Source organism: Panicum hallii, chromosome 3 (assembly GCF_002211085.1).
Source record: "Panicum hallii strain FIL2 chromosome 3, PHallii_v3.1, whole genome shotgun sequence".
NCBI lineage: Eukaryota > Viridiplantae > Streptophyta > Magnoliopsida > Poales > Poaceae > Panicum > Panicum hallii.
In genome coordinates this window covers 63603254-63625894 of record NC_038044.1, presented here as the reverse complement: position 1 = coordinate 63625894, position 22641 = coordinate 63603254, and the positions used below count along the sequence as shown (strand labels likewise).

The window sequence follows — 22641 nt, the reverse complement described above, 5'->3', positions numbered from 1 at the left end:
TTTGGACTTTGGACACGGATATCTATCTCACTGCAGCAACGACATGGTTGTTCCTTCCTCCTTTTCTCCAAAGGAGTAGATACTAGGTATATATTCCAATTTGTCACATGGTTGGTCAGAGAGACTCAGATTCTTCTAAACAATGGACCTGAAAAATAATCCAATCGTCAAGATCAAGTTCGTCGTTGTCCTCAAGTGTTTACTACTGTCAGGATGCTGTTTCCTCTTAGTTTACAAGAGAAGAAATGAAAAATGAACCTTGCCAACCTGAAGATTAATGTTTGTTCCAACCAAAATTCTTCGTAACCGGAGTACCAATAATCAAGATGTTATTTTTAGCGTACTACTGCGAATACTGGATTCTGCACACATTTCTTTGTATTTCCTGTCAGTGGACTCTTTGGACTATATCCAGAATCTTAAAAGTAACTAACCTGCCTGCTTCTCTGAAGTTGCAACTAGTCCGTAGTATCTGCCATTTGTTCCTGACTTGCTCCATTCATGAGGCCAAACAGAAAATATTCAGGCTCTGACGCATTCTGAAAATGGTGGACTTGGCATTCTGAAATGCACACACCGAGGCAAACAGAAACAGGAAGATTTCTTCAGACAAAAAAAATTGGTGGTGAAACCTGAAGCAGACGAACTGAAGAACCATGTTCATTAGCATCCTGCAGCTGCAGAAAATTGCTCGCGTCCTTACCTGAGGCGCAGCCTGGGAGGAGAAGGATGCGAATGGCGCCTGGTGCGCGCCTGCGACCTCTGGCGTAGCAGATAACATTGCTGGCGGTAGCTCTTGAGCCGGATATTGGCGTGCCATGCGCGAGATGTGGGGCCTCGAGATCCCCGCTGGTAGCGGCGCTCCGGCGAGAGGCGGGTATTCAAGCAGAGGAAGCGCAACCTGCCCAGGTGGGAGGGTGGAGAACCTCCGGCGCCCCGTTGCTATGGGAGCAGAGGACTGGAGATATTGCTGGTGCAAGCTGATGAAGCATGGATTGTTGTGTCGTCGAGAAGAAGCCTCGCGATCCCCGCCGGAGAAGAGGGTGGCGGTGACGGCGGCGGCCAGCGGCGGCGGACGGAAGCCGAACCGAACCGGGGGTCTATCTACAAAAATCCTAACCAAAACAGGGGGTATTCTGTAAATGATCGAATCGCGATTAGTAATCGTGATCCGAACGAGGGGGCTATTTGCACAGTGAAGGAGTTTTTATGAAATAATACATTCAGTCCAGGGAATTTTCTGCGAATATATATTCCGAGCCAAACGTCAGACCCATGGCCGCCGGCGTCCTCCGCCATCCCCGCGGCCAGGTAGCCAAAGCGAGCCCCCGTCTACCCATAGGAAGCAGGACCAGCCATGGCGGCGGTCCCCCTCCCACCCCTATGCAATGCTCCTCCCGCTTGACGGGAAATTCACTTTCCTCTGCTTGGTGCCGCGGCTCGCTGGAGCGTCGACCGCCACGCGCCGGCCGACCTTGCCGCCGCTTCCATCAGGTCTCAGGACGGAGCTGCTCGCTCTGGCAGTGCATCCATCCAGGCCGATCGAGCATCAACGAGTTGACGCCTCCCGCGTGCCATAGGCTCCTTGGCCATGGCCCCCGTTCCATGTCGCCGCGGCGGCCGAAGGCCACCATGATTTATTTGGCACTCATCACGGAGCTGGTAGTCATCTAGTTCCTCTCAGATGACTCTTGTGAGGGTTGTGGCGAGGGGCAAGGGAGAAGATGATCCGAGAGCTGCGATTTGTTTTATTTATTTTCTTTTTATGTAAATTAAAGTAGTACAGAAAACTTGGTGGCACAATCAAGCATGGTTCGCTGCACACCTGACAGACACTTGCACAGTTGCAGTGTTGCACCGTGATTCCTGAAGACTTTGTACAAGTAGGGGCTACGATCTCGATTCTGCCTGCAAGGCATATTCTAGTACTGACCAAAATGTTGGAGATGGATGGAATAACATACATATGCCTTTAGTGTATACCATACCATGGACGATTAATAAATAAGCATGTAGTTGCAGTATATAAATTGTGTAAGATCGGATCAATGTGATAGATTTTTTTTCTTTTTTGAATCAAGAACACCCCCATTTCCATTGCAAGAACGGAAATACCAGTAGTTTGTACAGCAGCAGAAGAGGGAAAGACGGGGGGCGGGGGGTTGTGACGGACAGGATAACCGGTACAAGTTTGAGAGGAGGATCACCAGGAGGTTTGACCTTCGAACCTCTGGCACCCTAACTACCGATTACCCAGAACCTAGGTCTCCTAGGACAAGTTCCTCGTAGCAAGAGTTCAAGCATTACAAAAGACAACCCTGCCCAAAGTCCTCAGGCTTCTTCCTCAGAGGGATCTTCATCATCATCGCGAGGCTGCGTCGATCCAGGTAGCAGAAGAGGAGAGGGACGCCTTTGTTGAGCCATCACCTTGTGAACGCAGGAGATTAGAATCTTCACGCCTTCCAGAATCTAGCCATGCATTTCTGCTCCATACAAACCTGCCCAAAAGGTCATTAGAGCACACGCATAGATCAAGATTTCAGCCGGGTTCCGTAGCGGCTTGTTATCAAAGCAGGCTTCATTTCTTCATTTCCAAATGGCCCAGCAAATTGCTGCAACCGCAAACGTGTATACTGGACTCCCCCTGGCAGCCAGTGTTGTACCCAGATTTTGTATTGGGAGAGGTTACCCGGGATATTAGTAGCACCCAGACGAATCCCCACCAGCCCCCAGATAGCTTTCGCCACTGGACAGAGGAAGAAAAGGTGATCAATACTCTTAGGAGCTAAGCAGAAGCAACAAGACGGGTCCCCGGGCCAGTTTCTCCTACTCATGTTTTCTTTAGTGAGCACAACATTGTTCTCCATGCGAGCCATATAAAAATTTTAATTCTGTGTGGGATCTTGGCTTTCCAGATGTGTTGAAAGGATTGTCCAGATTCATTGGAGGATAGTGTATTATTATAAGAGTAAGAGTAAACCTCATTTATCAGAGCAAGCCAGGACTCAAATAGGATAGGGGGTAGCCATCTAGAGAACTGCAACTGGGCATTTCTCGGAAGAAACAAATGGACAGACACAAACTTATCTGTGCAAAAGTCATATAGAACGGGGTAAAGCATGCATAGAGGCTTGTTCGCCTTCAGCCAAGGATCTTCCCAAAACAGAGTTGATTGGCCATCCTTCACTATCACTGATCTGTTCTTCAGATAAATGTATCAATGTGATAGATTGGTGCATCCACACACTGATGCATAAGCGTGCGGTGACAAGCCTGCTTTAGGTCTCTCTCCAGAGGCAGAGAGGCTAGGGTGGACCGCTGACTTGTCTGCGAGCCACATATTTTCCATAGATTTTGTCATGAGCGTGCACAAGATTACAATAAGAGGATGTGGTCAGTACACCCTACACGAGCCGGTGCAAAAAAAGAGACGAAATCCGGCTTGCACGTATGTGCTGTGACAAGTCTCCAAAGGCTCGACTGTTGACCAGTGGGCTCTTTGACCACTTCCATCCATCGATGATCGATCTCTTGCAAGTTTGGTCCGACACCAGCCACATATTTTCCACATTCATTCAATATTTTCCTCCGCAAATTTCGGCAGTTAGATATAAGAAAATTTTAGCACAAGACTAGAAGCCGCCCAAGCTGGAACGGAAGGGTATTTTGTTAATGTGTATACAAAATATCTTTAAGAAAATATCAACAGGAGGCTGGAGTTGTAATAATGAATGATAAGATTGCAAAGCAAAGCTCATGCAATAATAAAATTTCTTTTTCCTAAAAAAGATGCTCAATCTCACTGTCAGCCAGCATTGGCAACTCAAGGGCATCTTTGTCATTCCAACAGACCTGACGTTTAATAGCTCTAGCCATCTATAAATACGCATGCATCGTCCCTCTTAACCCCTCCACACTACAAATCTCTAGCTAAGCACACAGGCAACAAGCAGCATCGTCATCAATGGCGTCCCGTGCTGCCCCGTCGGCCCTCTTCCTCGTCCTCGCCGCCTTCGCCGCCGGCGCCAGCGCGGCCACCTTCAGCATAACGAACAACTGCGGGTACACGGTGTGGCCGGCGGGCATCCCGGTCGGCGGCGGCACGCAGCTGGACCCAAGCCAGACGTGGACCGTCGACGTGCCGGCAGGCACGAGCGGCAGGTTCTGGGGCCGCACCGGCTGCTCCTTCAGCGGCGGGAGCGGCCACTGCGACAGCGCCGACTGCGCCGGCGCGCTCTCCTGCTCCGTCTCCGGGCAGCCGCCGGCGACGCTGGCCGAGTTCACCATCGGTGGCGCCCAGGACTTCTACGACATCTCGCTGGTCGACGGCTTCAACCAGCCCATGGACTTCTCGTGCAGCACCGGCGTGAACCTGCACTGCGGTGGCTCTGGCTGCCCCGACGCCTACCTCTTCCCGAAGGATGACAACAAGACCCATGCGTGCAGCGGGAACAGCAACTACCAGGTCACCTTCTGCGCATGATCAGGCAGCTCGTCGTCGATCGAACCATGCATGCATGATACTCAAATTAATATGGGTACTACTAATAATGGAGAATAAAGTTGATGAATAAGGCGATGTCGTGAAAGTCGTCCATGCTTGCATGCATCATTGTAACTGGATTTATATGCATGTACCCTTCAAACTACGGATGATACAATTCCTTTTTCATTATCTATGTTTTGAGACAAACATGTAATTTTTTATGGTCTCGGTTATTGTCTTCTTAGTGACGGCTAACCTGTCACAAATGATGGTCTGGACTCAGTCGATGCCTAATTGCCTATAAGTAGGAAACACATGCATGTCAAGCGCTATCCTTGATAACAAGTTATTCTAAAATTTAAAATTTATCACAGAAAAGTTATTTTACCCTATTTAGAAAGTGTATGTAAGAATCAATTACTGCCAAATATAGGTAAAAAATAGAGGCAAACATGCATGATTATTTTATTTTTTTTAATCAATCCTAAAATTTCTAGAATAACTTATACTTTGGGTATATAGTGCAATAAAATTTGTTGAAAATTTGAACTGTTACACGACATTCAAAAGTGTCTTACTAGACGTACACAAGTAGTTTGCCTCGCGCGGAGCTGATATCAAACAAACGAGAAAAATCGCCATCGATGCATGCAATCAAGGCACGTGATGAGCAAAACGACTGATTAGGCACTGCATGGACGAACACATTTCTATTCTTTTTTTTCTCTTTGGACAAACATGTATACTACTCCAGTATTATGTCCACTGAAGACTGAAGTAGTGGGTGGAAATCTGCCAACCTTTCCAGTTCCAAAAAGAAAAGATCGAAGAAGAAATCTGCCAACCTCTGGGTATAGGAAGTCATGCACGTACGACACGCAGATCGTAGTTTTGTTGGCACACATAGCTTTCAGTTTTTGATGGCATCAGCCATCATGTAGCTCGCTTCTGAACTTGCATGCAGATCGTCAAAGCAGGCAACAGGGAACGGCATTTGCTCGGAGGAATAAAAAAGGACGAAAAGGTCAGCATATAACAGCATTAATAAACTCTTCTAGGTCGATCGATCGACTCTGCACATACATAGAGAATTCGAGATCCCGTGCGATCTCATCAACACTACAATTCAACAAATTAAATCTGATCCATGATGCATACATGGTTCACCGTTAGTTGCGCTTGTGTTGCCACTGTCTGCGTGGTGCGTGGTTTATTTGTAACTTTGCACTTCGGGGATTCTCTCGAAGTTGCGTCGCAAAATTCTATTTCTCTTAATGAAATACGTGCTAAGACACGTTCGAAAAAAATTTCTTTCTCTATAATTCATTGAGCCTGCTGGCCCAGGCCTAGGTCAATATTGAGGTGTGAAATATTATGCACCAGGCGCGGAGGGAGCGCGATTATATATCAGTTCAGCTGATACAATCACTCGATCATTTGAAGCCACCAACCCACGAGTGAGCGGCCCACGAGCAAGCTTCCTCCCCGCGCTACCGGCCACCTCTACCTCCGGTGGCTCCCGCCCCTGGAGCCGCCATCACCGTGGCTGCCGTAGTTCCTGCTCGCCCCCGCACCGCCTTTGACTCCATTTTCAATGGCTCCCACCATCGAATACACCGTCGCCAATCCCGCTGCTGTAACCGAGGTTCGCCGGATATCAAGAGCTCGTCGTGAATCTCCCGCCGCATCCACGGGCCACCGATTATCCCTCGCAACCTGTGGCCGACGTTATCCCGCCGCTCCGTCCACAACCCGCCACCACCGCCTGCTACCTTGTCACCGGCAACCTTCCTCTGTAGCCGGCCATGCCGGAAACAACCACCCGAAACCCCTAAGCTCTTAGCCCTATCTCTAAGAAGAAACAAATTAGCGGCGGCGGCACGACGAGAAAGAAGCATAGCCGGACCGAAAGTTTAATGAGGCCGAAATCGCTTTCAGACAATAGCTCCTGCTTTTTAGTGCCAGTGGTATATAGCTCGCGCGGAGAGTACTAGCTATATAGCATAGTAGCATGTGCCGTCACATGCTACGGATTGAAAAGACAAGGAATTCTTGGGCAGCTAATGAATTATGTCTTGAAATAGTAGCTGATTGCTGGACGCAAATTTCCATGGAAACCTTATGCAACCACATGTACATACGCGAAATCTGTTGGAAAATTTGACCCCAGAAAAACCTTCATCTCTTGATGACTTGTAGCATACCCCTATAAATACTCATGCGCCTACCAGCCAACTCCTCCACGCTTCCCACTACGTAGCCAGCTCGATCACTTGCATTGTAGCAGATCGGCTGACCACCAGTATCAATGGCGTCCCCGGCCGCCGCCTCCTCGGTCCTCTTGCTCCTCCTCGCGGCCTTCACCGCCGGCGCCGGCGCGGCAACCTTCACCATCAAAAACAACTGCGGCTACACAGTGTGGCCGGCGGCCACCCCCGTGGGCGGCGGCAGGCAGCTCAACCCGGGCCAGACGTGGACCCTCGAGGTGCCCGCTGGCACCCAATCCGGCAGGATCTGGGGCCGCACCGGCTGCTCCTTCAACGGCGCCGGCCGCGGCCGCTGCGCGACGGGCGACTGCGGCGGCGCGCTCTCGTGCACCCTGTCCGGGCAGCCGCCCCTGACGCTGGCCGAGTTCACCATCGGCGGCGGCGGGGCCAACGACTACTACGACATCTCCGTGATCGACGGGTACAACCTGCCCATGGACTTCTCCTGCAGCAACGGCAAGAACCTGCACTGCGGCACCCCTCGCTGCCCCGACGCCTACCTCTATCCCAGCGATAACTCCAAGAACCATGGGTGCCGTGGCAACAGCAACTACAAGGTGACCTTCTGCCCGTGAGCGAGCGAGGCGGCCTGCCGCCGGTGGTCGAACAATGCATGGTGAAGCATGCAGTAGTCGCAGTACGTACTGCATCATGGCCACAGACGTGACTTATACGGGTGGCCAATAATAATAAGTTAATGATGAATACTTAAGACGATCTTTGAGTCGTCCATATCCTATTGATGAATAAGACGATCTATGTACTTTCGTGAAACTTCAATAATATGCACGTCTTGTACAGTGTTTGTCCATGTCTTATATATTGATGATGAGGACTCAAAAGTCCCAGCTGAAAGTACTCATATAGGAGCCGGCACTGGTTTTCTAGAAATTGTTGTTCATATAATTTTGTTGTTTCTTTGTGCTCATTTTGTTATTTCAGGTTTGAAACTGAGCTCATGTGCTCTCAACCAGCACGATTGATGATAATTTCTTCTTATATCCTGTCCAGTAAAATTTAAGTTAAACATGACTCTGGATAATAAAAGAAGAACAAATATAAAAAGAAATTTAGAGAGTGAAGTATAGGGTGGATAGCCCAAGTTTCCCTGCACTCGCAACCCCAACTAGTGGTTTGCTATCAAGCTCAATGTAGAATAAGTGAATAACTCATAACCCTCTTAGTCTACGGTATATTAATCCAAAGAGTCCATTGCAGCCATCAGACAACAACTTGATATGTACATGTTGATTGGTCTAACTAGCCTATCAACCCGTGATCCCGCAAGAGCTAATTAGAATTAATATAAAAATATAGCTTATAGCTAATATTATAATTATCTATCTCATGCCCTCTTTCTTCTAACACATACTCTAAAATACATATTTATCATTATCTAGTTACAATAGATTTCATTTTGCATCACACCTCCATGTGTGTTTGATATATATTTAATCAAATTATTTGTTTATGAACTGGTATTCTTATCTCTTCCATCCACATATCGTGGGTAGTATATTTATATGAATAATAACATAAATATTATATTAATAATGATAGAAATAGTAATTTAGAATTTTATATTGGTGCCCTTTAATATTTTGTTATAATTATATAATTTAGATTCAGATTTAAAGGTTACTTTAATAATATAATTGGATAATTTATATAAAAATTTAGGGGGTTATGGTATGGGTGGGTAATTTACACGAAGATTAGGAGATTACTTTAGATAATGGCAGAGATGGGTAATTTAGATATGTTTAAGGGTTACTTTAGTCTATTTTTATAATAGCAGAGGTGGGTAATTTATTAGGAAAGATAACAGATCCAATGACTATTATGATTAGAGTTGTCAGATTGATAGCCGGATGTTTCTGATTTTTGTATGATTAGAGTTGTCGGATTGATGGACGGATATTTTTTTATTTTTATGAGAATTTCTCTATTTTTTTAAAGTGTCCATCTAAGATGCTAAGTGGCTAGCTTCACGTGGAGGCTTCACAAGAAGCCTCCAATTAGCTCCAATTAGTAATAGTAAGATAACTTGTAAACTGCTCAATTTGGTACAACAACTTAATAAATATGCGCATTTACAGAAATAATGTTGCTAGCATGGCAAAATACATGCTAACATATTAGCCCTAGGGTTGATAAATACCTGCTTTGCGGTATATATATATATGTGCCTAGCGCGCGAGGCTGGTGTTGGGCAGTTTAATTTGAAGCTGCAAATTTACACATAACCTCCGAGTGCTGCTCAACATGATCAAGAAGCACCCACCTTCTTTTCGAGATGACACAAACCAAGGAGATTCTTGGCAACTACAAGATGGCGCAACTAAACAAGCCAGCCGATCTACCGATGCCGCAGAGATTTTAATCGTTTTCGCGTGGCCGAGCGACACAAGGTTCGGGCAGCAAATCCAAAGCGAACCGTCCGTCCCCTGCCATACTAACACATCCCGCACGGCAGCCATAGCTAACACAGCTAGCATGCTCTCGTAGTCTCGTAGCAGCGGCGGCTCTTCCCCTCTTTCCAATCCGCCGGCGGATCTGCCCTCCTCTGATCCTCTCCCTCTCCTCCAATCCGGCCAGCTCCTCCCCTCACAGCGAAGTGGAGCGTGTGCCACGGTGTCTAAGGCTTCGGCAGCGGCAAGTAGCTAGAGCTGCAGCACCTCGATCCCCTTCTCCACAGAGGCGGCGGCCCCGCCGGTGGCTTCTGCCCATGGTCAAACAGTGGCGGCGAGTCCATTGAAGGCTTCGGTGTGCCGCGCGATTACTACAGAGCGAGAGAGAAGACGGGGCTTCTTGAGGAGTTCCTCCACCTCAGTGTGGTGCTGGGCGTCGAGTTTTTGCGCACGGAGAGGTGATGGTGGCGTAGAGCCGTAGATCTACGATGGCGGCTACTTCAGGCAATGGCGGCAATTCAATGGTGCTACGGCACAAGGGCGCAGACTTGGATTTATGGCCACAGGTGAAGCTCCTTGCGTCTGCGCCAAGAGCTCGGTCGCGGAGGCCACGCTCGAGTCCGGTTCGGTGAAGTCCACGAACGAACGAACGAACGAACGAAAGAACCAGCGGCGTTCGTGTCCGGCTCTGTAAAGTCCACGGACGGACGGACGAAAAATTGGAGGAGGCAGAAAAGCACGAACGATTTTTTTTCCGTGCTTTAGAAATAGGTTGTTGTAGTAGTAGTAGTAGTAGTATAGAAATATGACACCGTAGACTATATTTTACACGGAGAAGCAAACATTATCAGCAGCTGCAATAAACTACAAACCATCATCTGACCATAGTAAGGAAGGGCTCTGTTCTTCATCGCAGAGGCCGTAGCAGCAAAGAGCATCGCAGAGCAGAGACGGGCAAAATAGAGAAGCAAACGAGGCTTAAAACGAAGATCAAACAACACAAAGCAAACAAAGCAATCACGTATGGAGCAAACCGGCAGGACGCTTCAGAAGACAATTCCGAAAGAAGAAGAAACAAATCCAACCTCTCATACAGGCAGCAAGGAAGGAGAAGGGCGGAGGGAACGAAGGCAGCAGGGCCTTACCTTGGAAGGAAAGGAAGGAAAGGAACAAGGGAAGAGGAACAGTCAATCGCAGCGGATGGAATTTATCCCGAATCGCTCGGAAGCAACCGCGACGAGGCACCGTGCAGCGACGCCATCGCAACAGTAAAAAACCACGCGGCACGCCCAAGGGGGCGTACGAGTAGTTAATCTACCAAATCGATGATTAGTAGATGTTTTGCTTTTTCTCTGATAATTTCTGGGGCATCTTTGTTTCCTAATGTGTCTTGTGATGATTAGCATAAAGGCTATAATAGATCTTCCAATTAATAATAATAATATTGTATTTATTTTCTCTTCTGAAATGGTGATCTAAGGAAAATCCATCTGCTAAGTGGCATTTTGAAATAGCCCCAATATATTATGTGTCTGCTTGTCTAGCATGCTTTTAGTGCAAATTATTACTGGAGTATTGAAAGAACTACATAAATTATTTTTACTTGAATTGCTAATAACTATACTAATACACCTTATACATTGCCAAACATGTAGGTACCTCATTGTCGTTGATGGTATGTGGGACATAAAACCATGGAAGGAGATCATAGGACTTGCTTTAATCGAGAATAACATGAGAAGTAGAATAATCACAACCACCCGTATTATTGGTGTTGCTGAGCATGTCGGCGGTTGCTATAGGCTCAAACCACTTTCTGATGAGAGCTCTGAAATTTTATTCTATGGAAGAATATTTGGATCAAAAGATAAATATCCTAGGCAATTTTCTCAAGTATCTAAAAATATTCTGAAGAAATGTGGAGGTGTCCCATTAGCTATCGTATCCACATCTAGTTTGCTTGTTAATAAATCAGAGGATACAAGAGTGTGGAATGATGTGTGTAGCTCAATTGGTTCTGGACTCGGGAGGCATCCTGCTATGGATGATATGAGGAAGATACTTCTGCTTAGCTACTATGATCTGCCTTCTCATCTGAAGACATGTTTATTGTACCTATGCATATTTCCAGAAGACTATAAGATTCAAAAGTATCCGTTGATACGGAGGTGGGTGGCTGAAGGTTTTGTCCAACAAGCAGCCGGAGACCAAAGTTTCCATGAGATTGGAGAGACTTACTTCAATGAGCTTCTAAATAGAAGCCTGATCCAGCCTGCAAACATGGATGATGTGGATGGTACACCTCATGCTTGCCATCGGATGGGCTGAAGAAGCTGACCTCCCTTGAAGTGCTACGTCGGGTGGCTGTGACGTCTAAATACATTGCTGAAGAGCTGGGCCATCTGAACCAATTGAGGGTACTTGATGTCTCGGTCGCATTATATAATGCAGAGACTGATGATGATGAATGGACGGCGTGCCGTGAAGCTTTGTTGGAATCCTTAGGCAAACTGACCAAAGTTGAGTGTCTTCGTATTCGTGGTCCTAGTCCTATTAACCTCGATGGCTCAATGGCGGAAGGCAACCTACGTTGGCTTTCGTTGGTTACGTCAAGTTGGTGGCCACATGGATTAGGCCTGCGTCGGATGGCAACAATTAGGGAGTGTTGCCGTTGATGAGGACCTGGGCCTGGGCCTTGGCCACCTCCCGTCCCTTGGGAGTGTCACTGTTATTATTGGCTTTCACTATTTGGGAGTCTTCATGTGCAACTTAATTTGTTTGCATTTTTCATGCATGCATATGCATCTCTATTACTGTTAATTATTTCTTCATCAACAGCACCCATGCAATGCAACCTTTTTTCACCATCGACCAGGGCCCACATGGCCTTGACTTCGTCCTCGTCAGCTACGCCAACACCAAGTTTGTCCATCTTCCTTTTAATTTGCGACGCCCACCGTCTCCACGGCATCGCTTGTTGTATATTGCTCCACATGTACACTACCTCATGATGGTCTTAATGTTTCACCGAAGCAACAAGTTATGAAGTGGCAAAAGGTATAGACATTATTGCTGTGAAAATCGGACAGTGAATCTTACGGAGCACGATATGCTAAGATTTCGGAGCTCTGCTTATCTCCAGTACAGGTGCTGCAAATTAGATTCAGAGTGTGCCAGTCAATTTGATCTTCAATTTCAATTTGATCTACAATTGATAAGGAGAAGAAATTTAATCAGTGAAACAACAAGGAACCCGTCGGCTGGTATTCCGAATAGTTCCATGAAGCGCATCGGCCAAGCCATCCGACCCATATTTCCTCGCAATCGGCAATGAAGCCGATTCTAAAGCGGAATAGGATTAAGAATAATAGAGCTGATTCTATAGCGGAATAGGATTAAGAATAAAGATAATATAGTTCACTTTCATTAGGCAATGTTATTGAACATGTAATTTTCAGTATGTCAGCATTCCTACTAGATCTAAAAGCAAGTTCTTTACAACTATTTGTTCCGTTTTTGCAGCATGATCTGAACTATTGTCATAGAGAAATAGGAGCATTCCTACTAGATCTCATCTGTTGCCCCTTTGATTAGATATGTTTCTCCTTATTTCTTTATGGAGGGGTAGCAGGCGCTCTGGCAAACATATCATGAGAGCATGGATAAACTTAATTCACACTGTCCTACCTTTATTTCAAATGCGCGCTTCCGGACATGTAGCCAGCCTACTCGGCCTTTTTTATCCATGTCATATCTCTGTAAAAAACTACAGCTAATAGTGCACATTGGCATTACCCCCTTTTCAGGGTATTTTTAGAGGTCATGTTCACATTCTTGTGCAGTAACAAAGTAGTTTAACAATATTGAACTGGTATTTAAGTAGTACTGAGGTAGCAATTTAATAATATTTGGTAGGCAATTTCAAAATGGTCAGCCCAAGCAATTTAGTAATAACATTTTTTGTGTGCCTATTGATTGTCCATTGATTATTAGGATACATAAGCTAGTTCTTGCATGCTATATACTAACCGATCTGGTTCTCTTTTTTCTCATTGTACGGCAGGTCATAAAAGGAGATCATCAGTTATGCAAGTATGAAGATAACGTGCATTTGTAATAATATGCTGGTAGATCTCTTTTTACTAAGATACATGCACAACACCATGAGTCATGGATGTTCACTTTTGCATGTGATGTAGTTTTGGATTCAGGGAGGCAAATATGTTTGTGTAAATAGCTTATTATAAACCAAATTGCTAGGTTTACAACCATTTGCAGTTCTAAATCATATGTTGTACATCAAGACATATGTACATTCTGATATGCCTATGCTTTTCTTTCTGATCCTGAATCATCAATGCATTTGGGCTGCGGTGTTATTTTTTCCAAAAAGAGAAAGCAGATAAAAAACGGATGATCCGGTTGTCAAAAAGGGACAGGCCGTCGTTAGCCGGGTCCTAGAGTCAAAATCATACCCCATTCAGCAAAACGGTACTAGTCTTTCCGAGTTAACAGACTAACAGAGTAACAGTTTTGCTGGAATCACTCGCATTTTTATCATACCCTTTTGTTGCCTAAAACTAGATCTTATTAGGTTCAACTATGGGTAACCGATTCAACTGCGAGGTAAAAACAAATTACACAGAGAAGCGACGAGGTACAGCAACTGTATGTGTTGAAATAACCCTCCCATCGTTGGTCACAAGCAAGGGACAAAAACTTCCAATTGTGTCATCAGAATGCACGGCTATTCTCGCTCAATCTATCGGTTCACGCTTTCCAGCTGTGCATTTTGTACATTCATCTCTACACCTGATCCGAACAAAGCAGGAACGGCCAGCAATAGCAGCAGCATCTCACATTCACCACATAAAACTTTGCTTCATCTGATGCGGGAAAAGTTCAACATGCAAAACAAATTACTTGTCTCACAAAATAATAAATGTAGACATACCTATTGCTACCAACAGACTGTACACATGGTAATAATCTAACAAGGGGAATAATGAAACATACATCCTATGAATGCTTGCTGATGAACTGGACCTGAACTGCTTTGGAATTCTCACCGGGAGAAAGCACAGAGGTACAGACTAAAATTGTCAATGAGATATATCCTCCTATCGATCGTCTAAAACTAGCCACCAACTGGTAATGGTATCGAGGCCAATGTAATCGTCGTCCCGAAAAGGTGTGCCTAGCTCATCATTGAGTATATATCTTATGAAAAAAAGTACAAGAACTTCTGATGGTGACAGTACTTTCCTACGGTGAAAGCCATATTCATAGGTATGCTTGTTCCTTTATCATGTTCTTACAAAAAAAAGTTCAGGTAAAAGAACTTAAAAATTAAAAACTCATTATACATTTATACTGATAAACTAAGCAAAAGTTGAGGATGCAGCTCAATTGTTAGAATACTAAGCTTGGCAGAGTAACAGAGATCGAGGTTCAACTCCTCGCATCTCCAATTAGCTCCATTTTTTCAGTTTCTCAACTGGATAATTGCTGCAACTGGCCATCGGATAGTGTCTAATTGGCACTGTTATTATAGTGCAAGCTAAAAAAAATAGAGACTTCTCACTAGTACTAATTAAATCATTTCTGATGGAACTAATTATGTTGATGGAAAACATATACATATTCATCAAAGTTACCTTATGAAATCGGTGGTGCTGAAAGTATTTTCTGCCAGTGAAAGACGGATCCGCAGGTACACTTTCCATAGTCGATTATCATGACTTGTGACATATGGAACCAGTGGTAGCGAAAAGTGAAAGTATTTCCTACTGGTGAAAAACGTAGTCGCAAGTACACTTTCCATTGTCCAATTATCGTGACTTATTACTGGAAGTAAAAAGGAGTTCCAAGTTAATTATATTGCAAAACTAAACACATGTTGTGGAATATTACTTCAATTAAATTGTTTTAATTTCTCTCAACAGAGTGAAATATTCTTTTGCTACAAAAGGTATACACCATTCGTCTAAGCAGCCTTATAGTCGAAGTTCTCCCCATTATTGGTTGAACAAGCAGCAACTGCATGCTCCCATATCTGCCAAATACAAAATAAAAAAAATCTGCGAAATACATTTCCAGAATAAACCAAAGCTTCACTAACACGGCTAGAACCAAAAATGTTGGTGATCGGTCTCTATGTACAATTGTGGTGAGCAGTTGCAAAATAAGTGGTGGGTTTCTTCCGCTAGAGGCCACCTGAATTCATCTCATATCTGGCCATGGCAGCTTGCTGCTTGTAGCAGGATTAGAAAGGCGAAGGGCGTCTCAAAGACGCTGAGCCAAAACTACCAGATTCATCAGAATTCTGGAGCCTTAACCCTTAAGCTAGCTACGTTCATGTATGAACCATGCACATTGTTGGTAACAGACTCACAAATCCCAAACATGCCCTGATGAACAGCTAGTCTTCCAACATTACAAGTATTGGTGACTCGAGGGCATCTTTGTAATCTCACCCTGCCCTGAGCAACCTTCTATATATACAGCCTCGCATGCCTTGTGCCCTTGTTCTATGCCTGCCACGCTCTAGTAGCACACACAATTCGTACACAAGCAGTCAAGCAAAGCAACAAACCGTACCGTGTGCAGCACCAATGGTGCCTCCGGTGGCCGGCTCCAAGCCAGCCATCTTCCTCCTCCTGGTGCTGGTGGTCGTCGCCCTCACCGCCGGCGGGGCCAGCGCGGCCACCTTCCGCGTCACCAACATGTGCCCGTTCCCGGTGTGGCCGGCCGCCATCCCGAGCGGCGGCGGCACCCTGCTCCAGCCCGACCAGACGTGGGTCTTCACGGTGCCCGCGGGGACCAAGGCCGGCAGGATCTGGGGGCGCACCGGCTGCCTCTTCGTCGGCGACCACGGGCGGTGCGTGACCGGCGACTGCGCAGGCGCCCTGCGCTGCGAGCTCTCGGGGAGCACCCCGGCGACGCTGGCCGAGTTCACTCTCGGCGGCGGCGTCAGCGGCGTGGCGGACTTCTACGACGTCTCGGTGGTCGACGGGTTCAACCTGCCCATGGACTTCTTCTGCGACAAGGACGGCGAGGCCCCGATCCAGTGCAGGGACCCCGGGTGCGCCGACGGCAACCGCCGCCCCGGCGAAGGGAAGGTCCGCACCTGCAACGCCAACAGCGACTACATCGTCGTCTTCTGCCCGAATTAGGACTGGTGATGAGTGACTTCCAAGTATCTATCTAGTGCTGCATGCGATTGCGGTTTGTTCTAATTTCACGAACGAACGAATGAATGAATAAAAATAAGTTGTGCATGATAATCTGAGAGGAGACTTATGAGAGAGAGATGTAATCTGAATGATCGCTGATGGATGGACTGAACTTGAACAAAATTGGTCTCAGAGGAAGCAATTAAGCATCAGACACAATCTTCGGTGATACATGCAGTTTATCTGCAGACAAGTATCAAGAATAGCATTTGTGAAGAACATAATCTGCGAGTAAAGAGTTAATTAACGCTAGCACTCGTGAAGATGGTGTGGTAGGATAAGCTTCAAAATGAATAAAAACCTTGAGGCGTTTTGTAGGATCTGACGATGGCTGTTGCTGCTTCAAAATGAATAATAACAGAGCAGCCAAGAAAGAAACAAATTAAGTTCCATGTTAATTACACTACCTACTTGGGCAATGAATCAACGATCGATCAAATTTCATCAACGATGGTTTCTCAAAAAAAAAATCATCAACGTTGGCACCTTGTTGTGGAAGTCGTCCCTATTACTGGTTGAACAAGATGGAACTGCATGTTCCCTCTGTCTGCCAATGCATGCCCAACCAAATCAATTTAAAAAACGGCAAGAACCTTCTAATATTGATGCACTTACACATGTGCCAAGCAGTTGCAAAGTGATTACAGAGCTAGTTGCCGTTGAGATTAGGAAGACACTACGTGTATGAACCACGCATATTTCCTAGATTCGAAAAATACTTTTGTAATTGCCGTAGGAAAATTAAAAAAAATGCAGCATGGTAGTATTCTGTACGAGTGGCGAGAGTTCTACTTTTACTGACAAATGATGAGTACAATAGTGTACCAGTCTGAATGCTAGAAGATGTTAATTTGATAACATCAAACGCTTCATTTCCAACTACGGGGCGAAACAGATCAAACGCTCCATCCCAATGCGCAGCAATTCTGTCTAGGACTACCGATTGTTCAGCAGAGTGTAAAGCAACAAAACTCATGTTCATTGCACTGACAGAACTCAAGTTCGTTGCAATGAGAAAAGTCCAATCTGTTAAGAAATTACTTGTCTCAAAATTATGTAGATATATATCTGTCTGTGGCTACCAAAAGCGATTGCAGAGGCTATACTAGAAAACTCTGTACATACATGGTAATCTAACAACAGACATTACAGACAATCTGAATGATCACTGATGAACTGGACTTGAAATGAAATTGTTCTTGGAGGGAGGAAGCACCGGAGAGAAACTTCAGTGATGTCTGCGAGCCTGCAACTGGTGATTAGATCCGCAGTTGGTAGGCAGAGAAGATTCAGAAACTGATTAATAGTAACTCATACAACAGATCCACCACCGATCAATGAAAATCTGCAAATGATAGTCCTCTTCATAACACAAGTCTATTATGATGGAAAAGGAAATTGGGCGTAAGACAGTGGACGCAGGGAATGGGAGCAAGCCTTACCTCACTATTAGCCTTTGCAAGGTGGAAGATTCAGTTGAAATCAAATGCTCTTGTCAGCAGCTTTTGTTGAAGGCAATGTGCCAAATACATGATCCCACAGGGTCGAAGTTATCCCAAAGCCCTTGGTTTGAATTCTAAAGTGATGGTTCAGATGGTATTTCTGAGGTACAGCAGAAAGTTGTGTAAGTGTACCACAAGATGGAGTGGTTGAATAAGATTCAGAATTCAGAAGGAAACAAGAACCTTGAGATGTTTTGCAGGATCTGATGATGGCTGACCATGATGCAAGTAGTAGTGTGTGCAATCATAGATCACATAACCCAACAGGCCACCTCCAAACAAGCCAGGAGTGGTGGACGGAGTTGAAAATAGCTTGATCAGGTTCCAGAACTAGATAAACAGTTCAGGAAAAAAAATAAAAATCGATGCACAAATGAAAGTAAAACAGCTAAAGGAAATCCTGATTAGCTTGAAAATGTAACAGCTTTCATGTACAAACAGGCCACTTCAACAGGCTTCAGAAAAAGGGATTAGGATGCAGCATTGAACAAATGTAGAAAGTTATTTCACATTAATTTTGTATACATCTGAAACTTGTGAACAACAGTAGCTACCCTGGTATGTAATATGCAAGGAAGATTATTTACCGGAAAGCACAAAATAGCTGCTGCTGCTGGTGGAAAGACAAGTCGAAGTCCATCCATGGGATGCTTGTGATGGCAACCGTGAAGAAGATAATGCGCTGTGTTTCCCCTGCGACACATCAAATGACTGTGATAAGGAAAGATGTTTAACTCATATAGAAAAATCATTGGCAGAATAACTTACCAGTAACTTTTAGTTTTTATGTGGAACAAGAATCGGTGCAACACATATTCGATCAGTGTCCACAGAAATATTCCAAACACAACCATCATAGCTACTTCTGTAATTGTACGGCCCATCTGGATAGAAGTACTCAAGCACCAATAGACGACAGGCAACCAGATAAGAGGAACTGCCCACCATTTCGTGCGTGTCAAGAACTGAACCATAAACCACTCATCAGAACACAGTTTTCAGGGTTTTAGATGCTATACAGTGCAATAAATAGAATATATTCACCTCCAATACATCATTTTCAAAAAACCGTGGCCCTTCCTTGCTAACAATCGGCTGGTGAACCCATTCCTGATACTGCTCCTCTAGATGGCCAACCTGAAAATTTAAGAAAAGTAGTTGAAAACAATTGTCAAGGACCTACATTTCATATTCTTCCAGGCATCAAATAACCGATTAAAACAAAAACTCGCACTTGGGAAAGACTTCATGAATCAAGAAATGCCAACTGTAAGGTGTGCATAGTAGTGACCTCATGGAAACTAACTGGATCGTCATTTTCAGCCATGTAAATAATGTCAAAATTCTAGTATGTATTTTATATATCTACTTGAGAAACACATAATAGACATCAAAAGTTAATAACCAAACAACGCTTGTAACAATGAACTCTTGGCAACCAACTACTCCCTCCGTCCAAAAAACAAGTCATCCTAGGAATTCTAGGACAAATTAACAAGAAGGTAAAATGACCATGTTTGCCCCTATTTATTGCCCATATTTGGCACTAATTGATTCTTGCATGCACATGCACTTTCTAAATAGGGTAAGATGACTTGTTTTTTGGGACAAATTTTGAATCCTAGAATGACTTGTTTTTTGGGACGGAGGGAGTAGAGATTATATGTTTTGCTATAAGCTGTACTGCTGGTGCATGAAAAAAAAATGTGGTATACAAAGAAGGAATGTTTAGTTGTAACATGACAAAGATCAAATTTCCATTCAGATAAAACTTCAAGAGTTATTTTACCTGGAATACAAGAGGCTTGTCCAAATCCACTGTAAAGGCTGCCGCAACCATTTTCTCCGAACAATGATGGCTGTGATAATCGAAAGTTAGAGCATGAGGGAGTTGCATTCAAAAATTGAGATTTCGGATAAAAATAACAGGAAATATGTTTGAGCCCAACTGCCCAACAATGGAAGAACCTGACAAATGAAACTATGTGTTAAACTAGTGCCAGATTGCCAGCTATGTTAGTGGTGGGTACTTTGCCCAAATTTGGCAATGTAACTGACCCTCAACTCCTCAAGTGATTCCAGACCACCATACTCCACATCTATGTCATGATTTGGATAAACAGTGTACCCAATATTTTAACTAGCTTAGTAAGGTTCTTGGCCAGTTGGCCCACTACTGCTGAAACAAACAGCAAGTGGTCATGACGACTGGCATTACTATTCTATCAGGATCTTGGGCCCCAAAAGGCCAAAACCATGTTCTGTGGCCATTCTAGGCCTGTGTTTCAAGGACTCAAGGTGTACCGGAGCACCGCAAAACAGAAAAATCAGACGGTCCAGCACTCACGATCTGGCCTGTCCACACAAAATATCTAGAGCAAATCCAAACAATCAACTTCACAGACAAGAGCACATGGCACAAGCTTTCGTCCATTATATATTCTTGTGCAATTTGACTCTGTATTCTGATCAATTTGAGAAAGAATCCAAAAGAACCACAGCTAGGAACCACCTGTTGGGCATCCCATCGGAATCCAAGAAAAAGCAAGAGAAAGCTGTGTGCCGCCTGGGACTTAAACCACTGATGGGTGACCACTTTAGACTAAACATGGGACATAAGTGATCCCTGTATCAACTGTTCAACAAGTTGGATGACCACTTTAGACTAAAATTGGGATGTAAGTGATCCCCAAATCAATTGTCCAAACAGGTAGTGAGCCACAGAGAAAAAGGTGAAATCGAGCATCTCAAGATGTGGCGTATATTTGTTTCAGAAAAAAAAAAGATGTGGCATATATAATCAAGGGACAAATGCCTTGAACAAAAGTTGGTTGTGTTGACATTCTAAATGAAAGTGAGAACTGGAGCAAAGCTTGCCAGATCCTTTCCCCATTGCAAATTAAAATTACTCAAGCATCTAGTTCAAAAACATCAGACATTACTGCACACCCCAGATTCTTTTCTCCAAGCATACTCAACCAGAGTTCTCCAAAGGTAAGACCTTGGCTCGGAAGAAGCAGCATTGTCTCCACAATTCTAATCTCATAGATAGCTTCACCTTGGATGACACATAGAGGAGCGAATCGACCCAAATCTCGGGCCAAGCCGCCGCCTTTGAGGTCACAGCCGGTCAATGCGGCGCTCAGGACGGATCTAAACCCCAAAACTGGCAAGGATCTCGGACTACGGAGACGAAGCCGAGCTCTAAGTGAAAAAACTGAAGAGGGCGACTGTGAGAGAAGGGAATTCTCGGATGCTCACTCACCAGCGCAATGAAGCAGAATGCCGGCTCCGGCGCCGGCGTTTCCCGCAGGTGAGATGAAGAGGGCTGACGCGTGCTTCCGGCACGGGGGGCGCGCAAGAGAAAGAGACTCCACTGCCTAGCCTCCCGCTCGCCGCCGCTGCTTCGCCGTGGGAGCTCGGAGGTGGGCAAGGAAGAAAGGGGAGATGGGGAAGCCAAAGGCGCCGGCTTTTGTACACATGACGGCGACGGCCACCACACCGAGTTCACTACTTAGCTGGGCCGTTTTTATAGATCACCCCCTAGTTTACAGTTCTACCCTCCCCAGGACCTCGTGTCACCTTCATGAACAAATTCACAAACATTTCGGTGGTTTCAGTGAAACGAATTGTGAAAAGGTTTTCATCGCGGTCCCCCAACTAAGGGTATGTTCGAATCTAGCAACCTAATTCGTAGGCAGCTAATTTTAGTTAGGATGGATCCAAATGGAACAGACTAATACGTAGCTAAAACTTGAATGGATCCGAACAGGATCTCAAACAAGTTAGACCCCATTTGGATCCAATACTTATGGGTGAAAGTGCTAAACTTTAGCAATAGTATATTCAAACATAAGTGCTAATGGGGTGGGCTAAAGTTTAGCTAAGATTTAAAAATATTAGCAAATATATAAGTGTTAATAGGTGTTAAAGTTTAGCACTCAACTTAATCTAGAGGTGGTGGTAAAAGACTTTAATTTTTTAGTCTAGATATTCTAATTTTAAATAGATCCAAACGGCTGGGCTCTAATCATGACCCTAAGGCTTTAGAATCCGACCGTTTTAGCCTGCTTGAATGGATCATGGCCCTAAAGCTTGAATGGATTCAAACAGGATCTCTAAAAAGATTCAATCTTATTCAATTTTAAACTAAAAATATTAAAAATTAAGGGCCAAATTAGATTGTAAGAGAGCATTAGGATCATAATCCGTCACCACCTCTATTTAACCCCTCCAAATAGACCCTAAAACAATTGGAAAGACAGCAAGCATTAAAATGGATCGGTTTTGGAGGTGGAACCATAGGAAGGTAATACGGGGAGAAACGATAGTGCTACTACTAGGCATTATAGAAATCTTTGTAATGGTTAAGAGCATCTCCAAGAGTCTCTGTAAAATAAGTTGACTAACTAAAAATAGTAAAATTGGGATAAAAATCGAATCCAACAATCATTCCAAAATCCTCTCCTTGCTATCTAGCTCGGTATCCAGCCCCCTCCGCTACCCATCTTTCGCGAGCCCCCCTCCACTCGTCATCCTCTCGTCCCGAGTGCTCTGTCCTCCTCCTGCACGCCCTTCCCGGCCCAGCCCCTCTCTACCGACGGGGCCTATCCCCGCCGCCCCTCCCCTGTCGGCGCGGTCCGTCCCCGCCGCCCCTCCCCCGCCAAGGCGCCTCATATAGGCGGAGCACCATGAACTTGTTGCGCTGCTCCTCGATCTCCTCCGCTGCTGGATCGTTGC

At 45.0% G+C, this 22641-nt stretch overlaps 4 protein-coding genes and 1 long non-coding RNA gene across 8 annotated transcripts; 3 read left to right on the top strand and 2 right to left on the bottom strand.

Moving 5' to 3' along the window:
* Positions 1-15: 15 nt before the first annotated feature.
* LOC112886457 lies at positions 16-1963 on the bottom strand. Its single transcript, XR_003227387.1, has 3 exons — positions 704-1963; positions 435-562; positions 16-148 (listed from the first exon to the last, which is right to left on the bottom strand). It is a non-coding gene; the product is annotated as an uncharacterized LOC112886457 (long non-coding RNA).
* Positions 1964-3914: 1951 nt separating this feature from the next.
* On the top strand, positions 3915-4752 carry LOC112883946 (thaumatin-like pathogenesis-related protein 3). The gene has a single exon (XM_025949218.1). The coding sequence runs from the start codon at positions 3965-3967 to the stop codon at positions 4481-4483; it is 519 nt and encodes a 172-aa protein (XP_025805003.1). The 5' UTR covers positions 3915-3964; the 3' UTR covers positions 4484-4752.
* Positions 4753-6737: 1985 nt separating this feature from the next.
* LOC112886430 (thaumatin-like protein) lies at positions 6738-7611 on the top strand. Its single transcript, XM_025952332.1, has one exon. It carries the CDS (start codon positions 6795-6797, stop codon positions 7326-7328), a length of 534 nt encoding a protein of 177 aa, XP_025808117.1. The 5' UTR covers positions 6738-6794; the 3' UTR covers positions 7329-7611.
* An 8103-nt stretch (positions 7612-15714) lies between these two features.
* Positions 15715-16367, top strand: LOC112887358 (thaumatin-like pathogenesis-related protein 3). The gene has a single exon (XM_025953503.1). The coding sequence runs from the start codon at positions 15779-15781 to the stop codon at positions 16337-16339; it is 561 nt and encodes a 186-aa protein (XP_025809288.1). The 5' UTR covers positions 15715-15778; the 3' UTR covers positions 16340-16367.
* Positions 16368-17404: 1037 nt separating this feature from the next.
* On the bottom strand, positions 17405-21387 carry LOC112886326 (dihydroceramide fatty acyl 2-hydroxylase FAH1-like). 4 transcript variants are annotated; one of them, XM_025952191.1, is made up of 8 exons: positions 21167-21387; positions 19691-19760; positions 18946-19038; positions 18670-18866; positions 18489-18594; positions 18085-18231; positions 17842-18001; positions 17405-17744 (listed from the first exon to the last, which is right to left on the bottom strand). In XM_025952191.1, exons 2-7 carry the CDS (start codon positions 19739-19741, stop codon positions 17882-17884), a joined length of 714 nt encoding a protein of 237 aa, XP_025807976.1. In that variant the 5' UTR covers positions 19742-19760; positions 21167-21387; the 3' UTR covers positions 17405-17744; positions 17842-17881. The 4 variants fall into 4 exon arrangements, with proteins under 4 accessions (XP_025807976.1, XP_025807979.1, XP_025807980.1 ...); XM_025952194.1 differs by having other exon boundaries at positions 17405-17651; XM_025952195.1 differs by having other exon boundaries at positions 17405-17645.
* Between the last annotated feature and the right edge of the window lie 1254 nt (positions 21388-22641).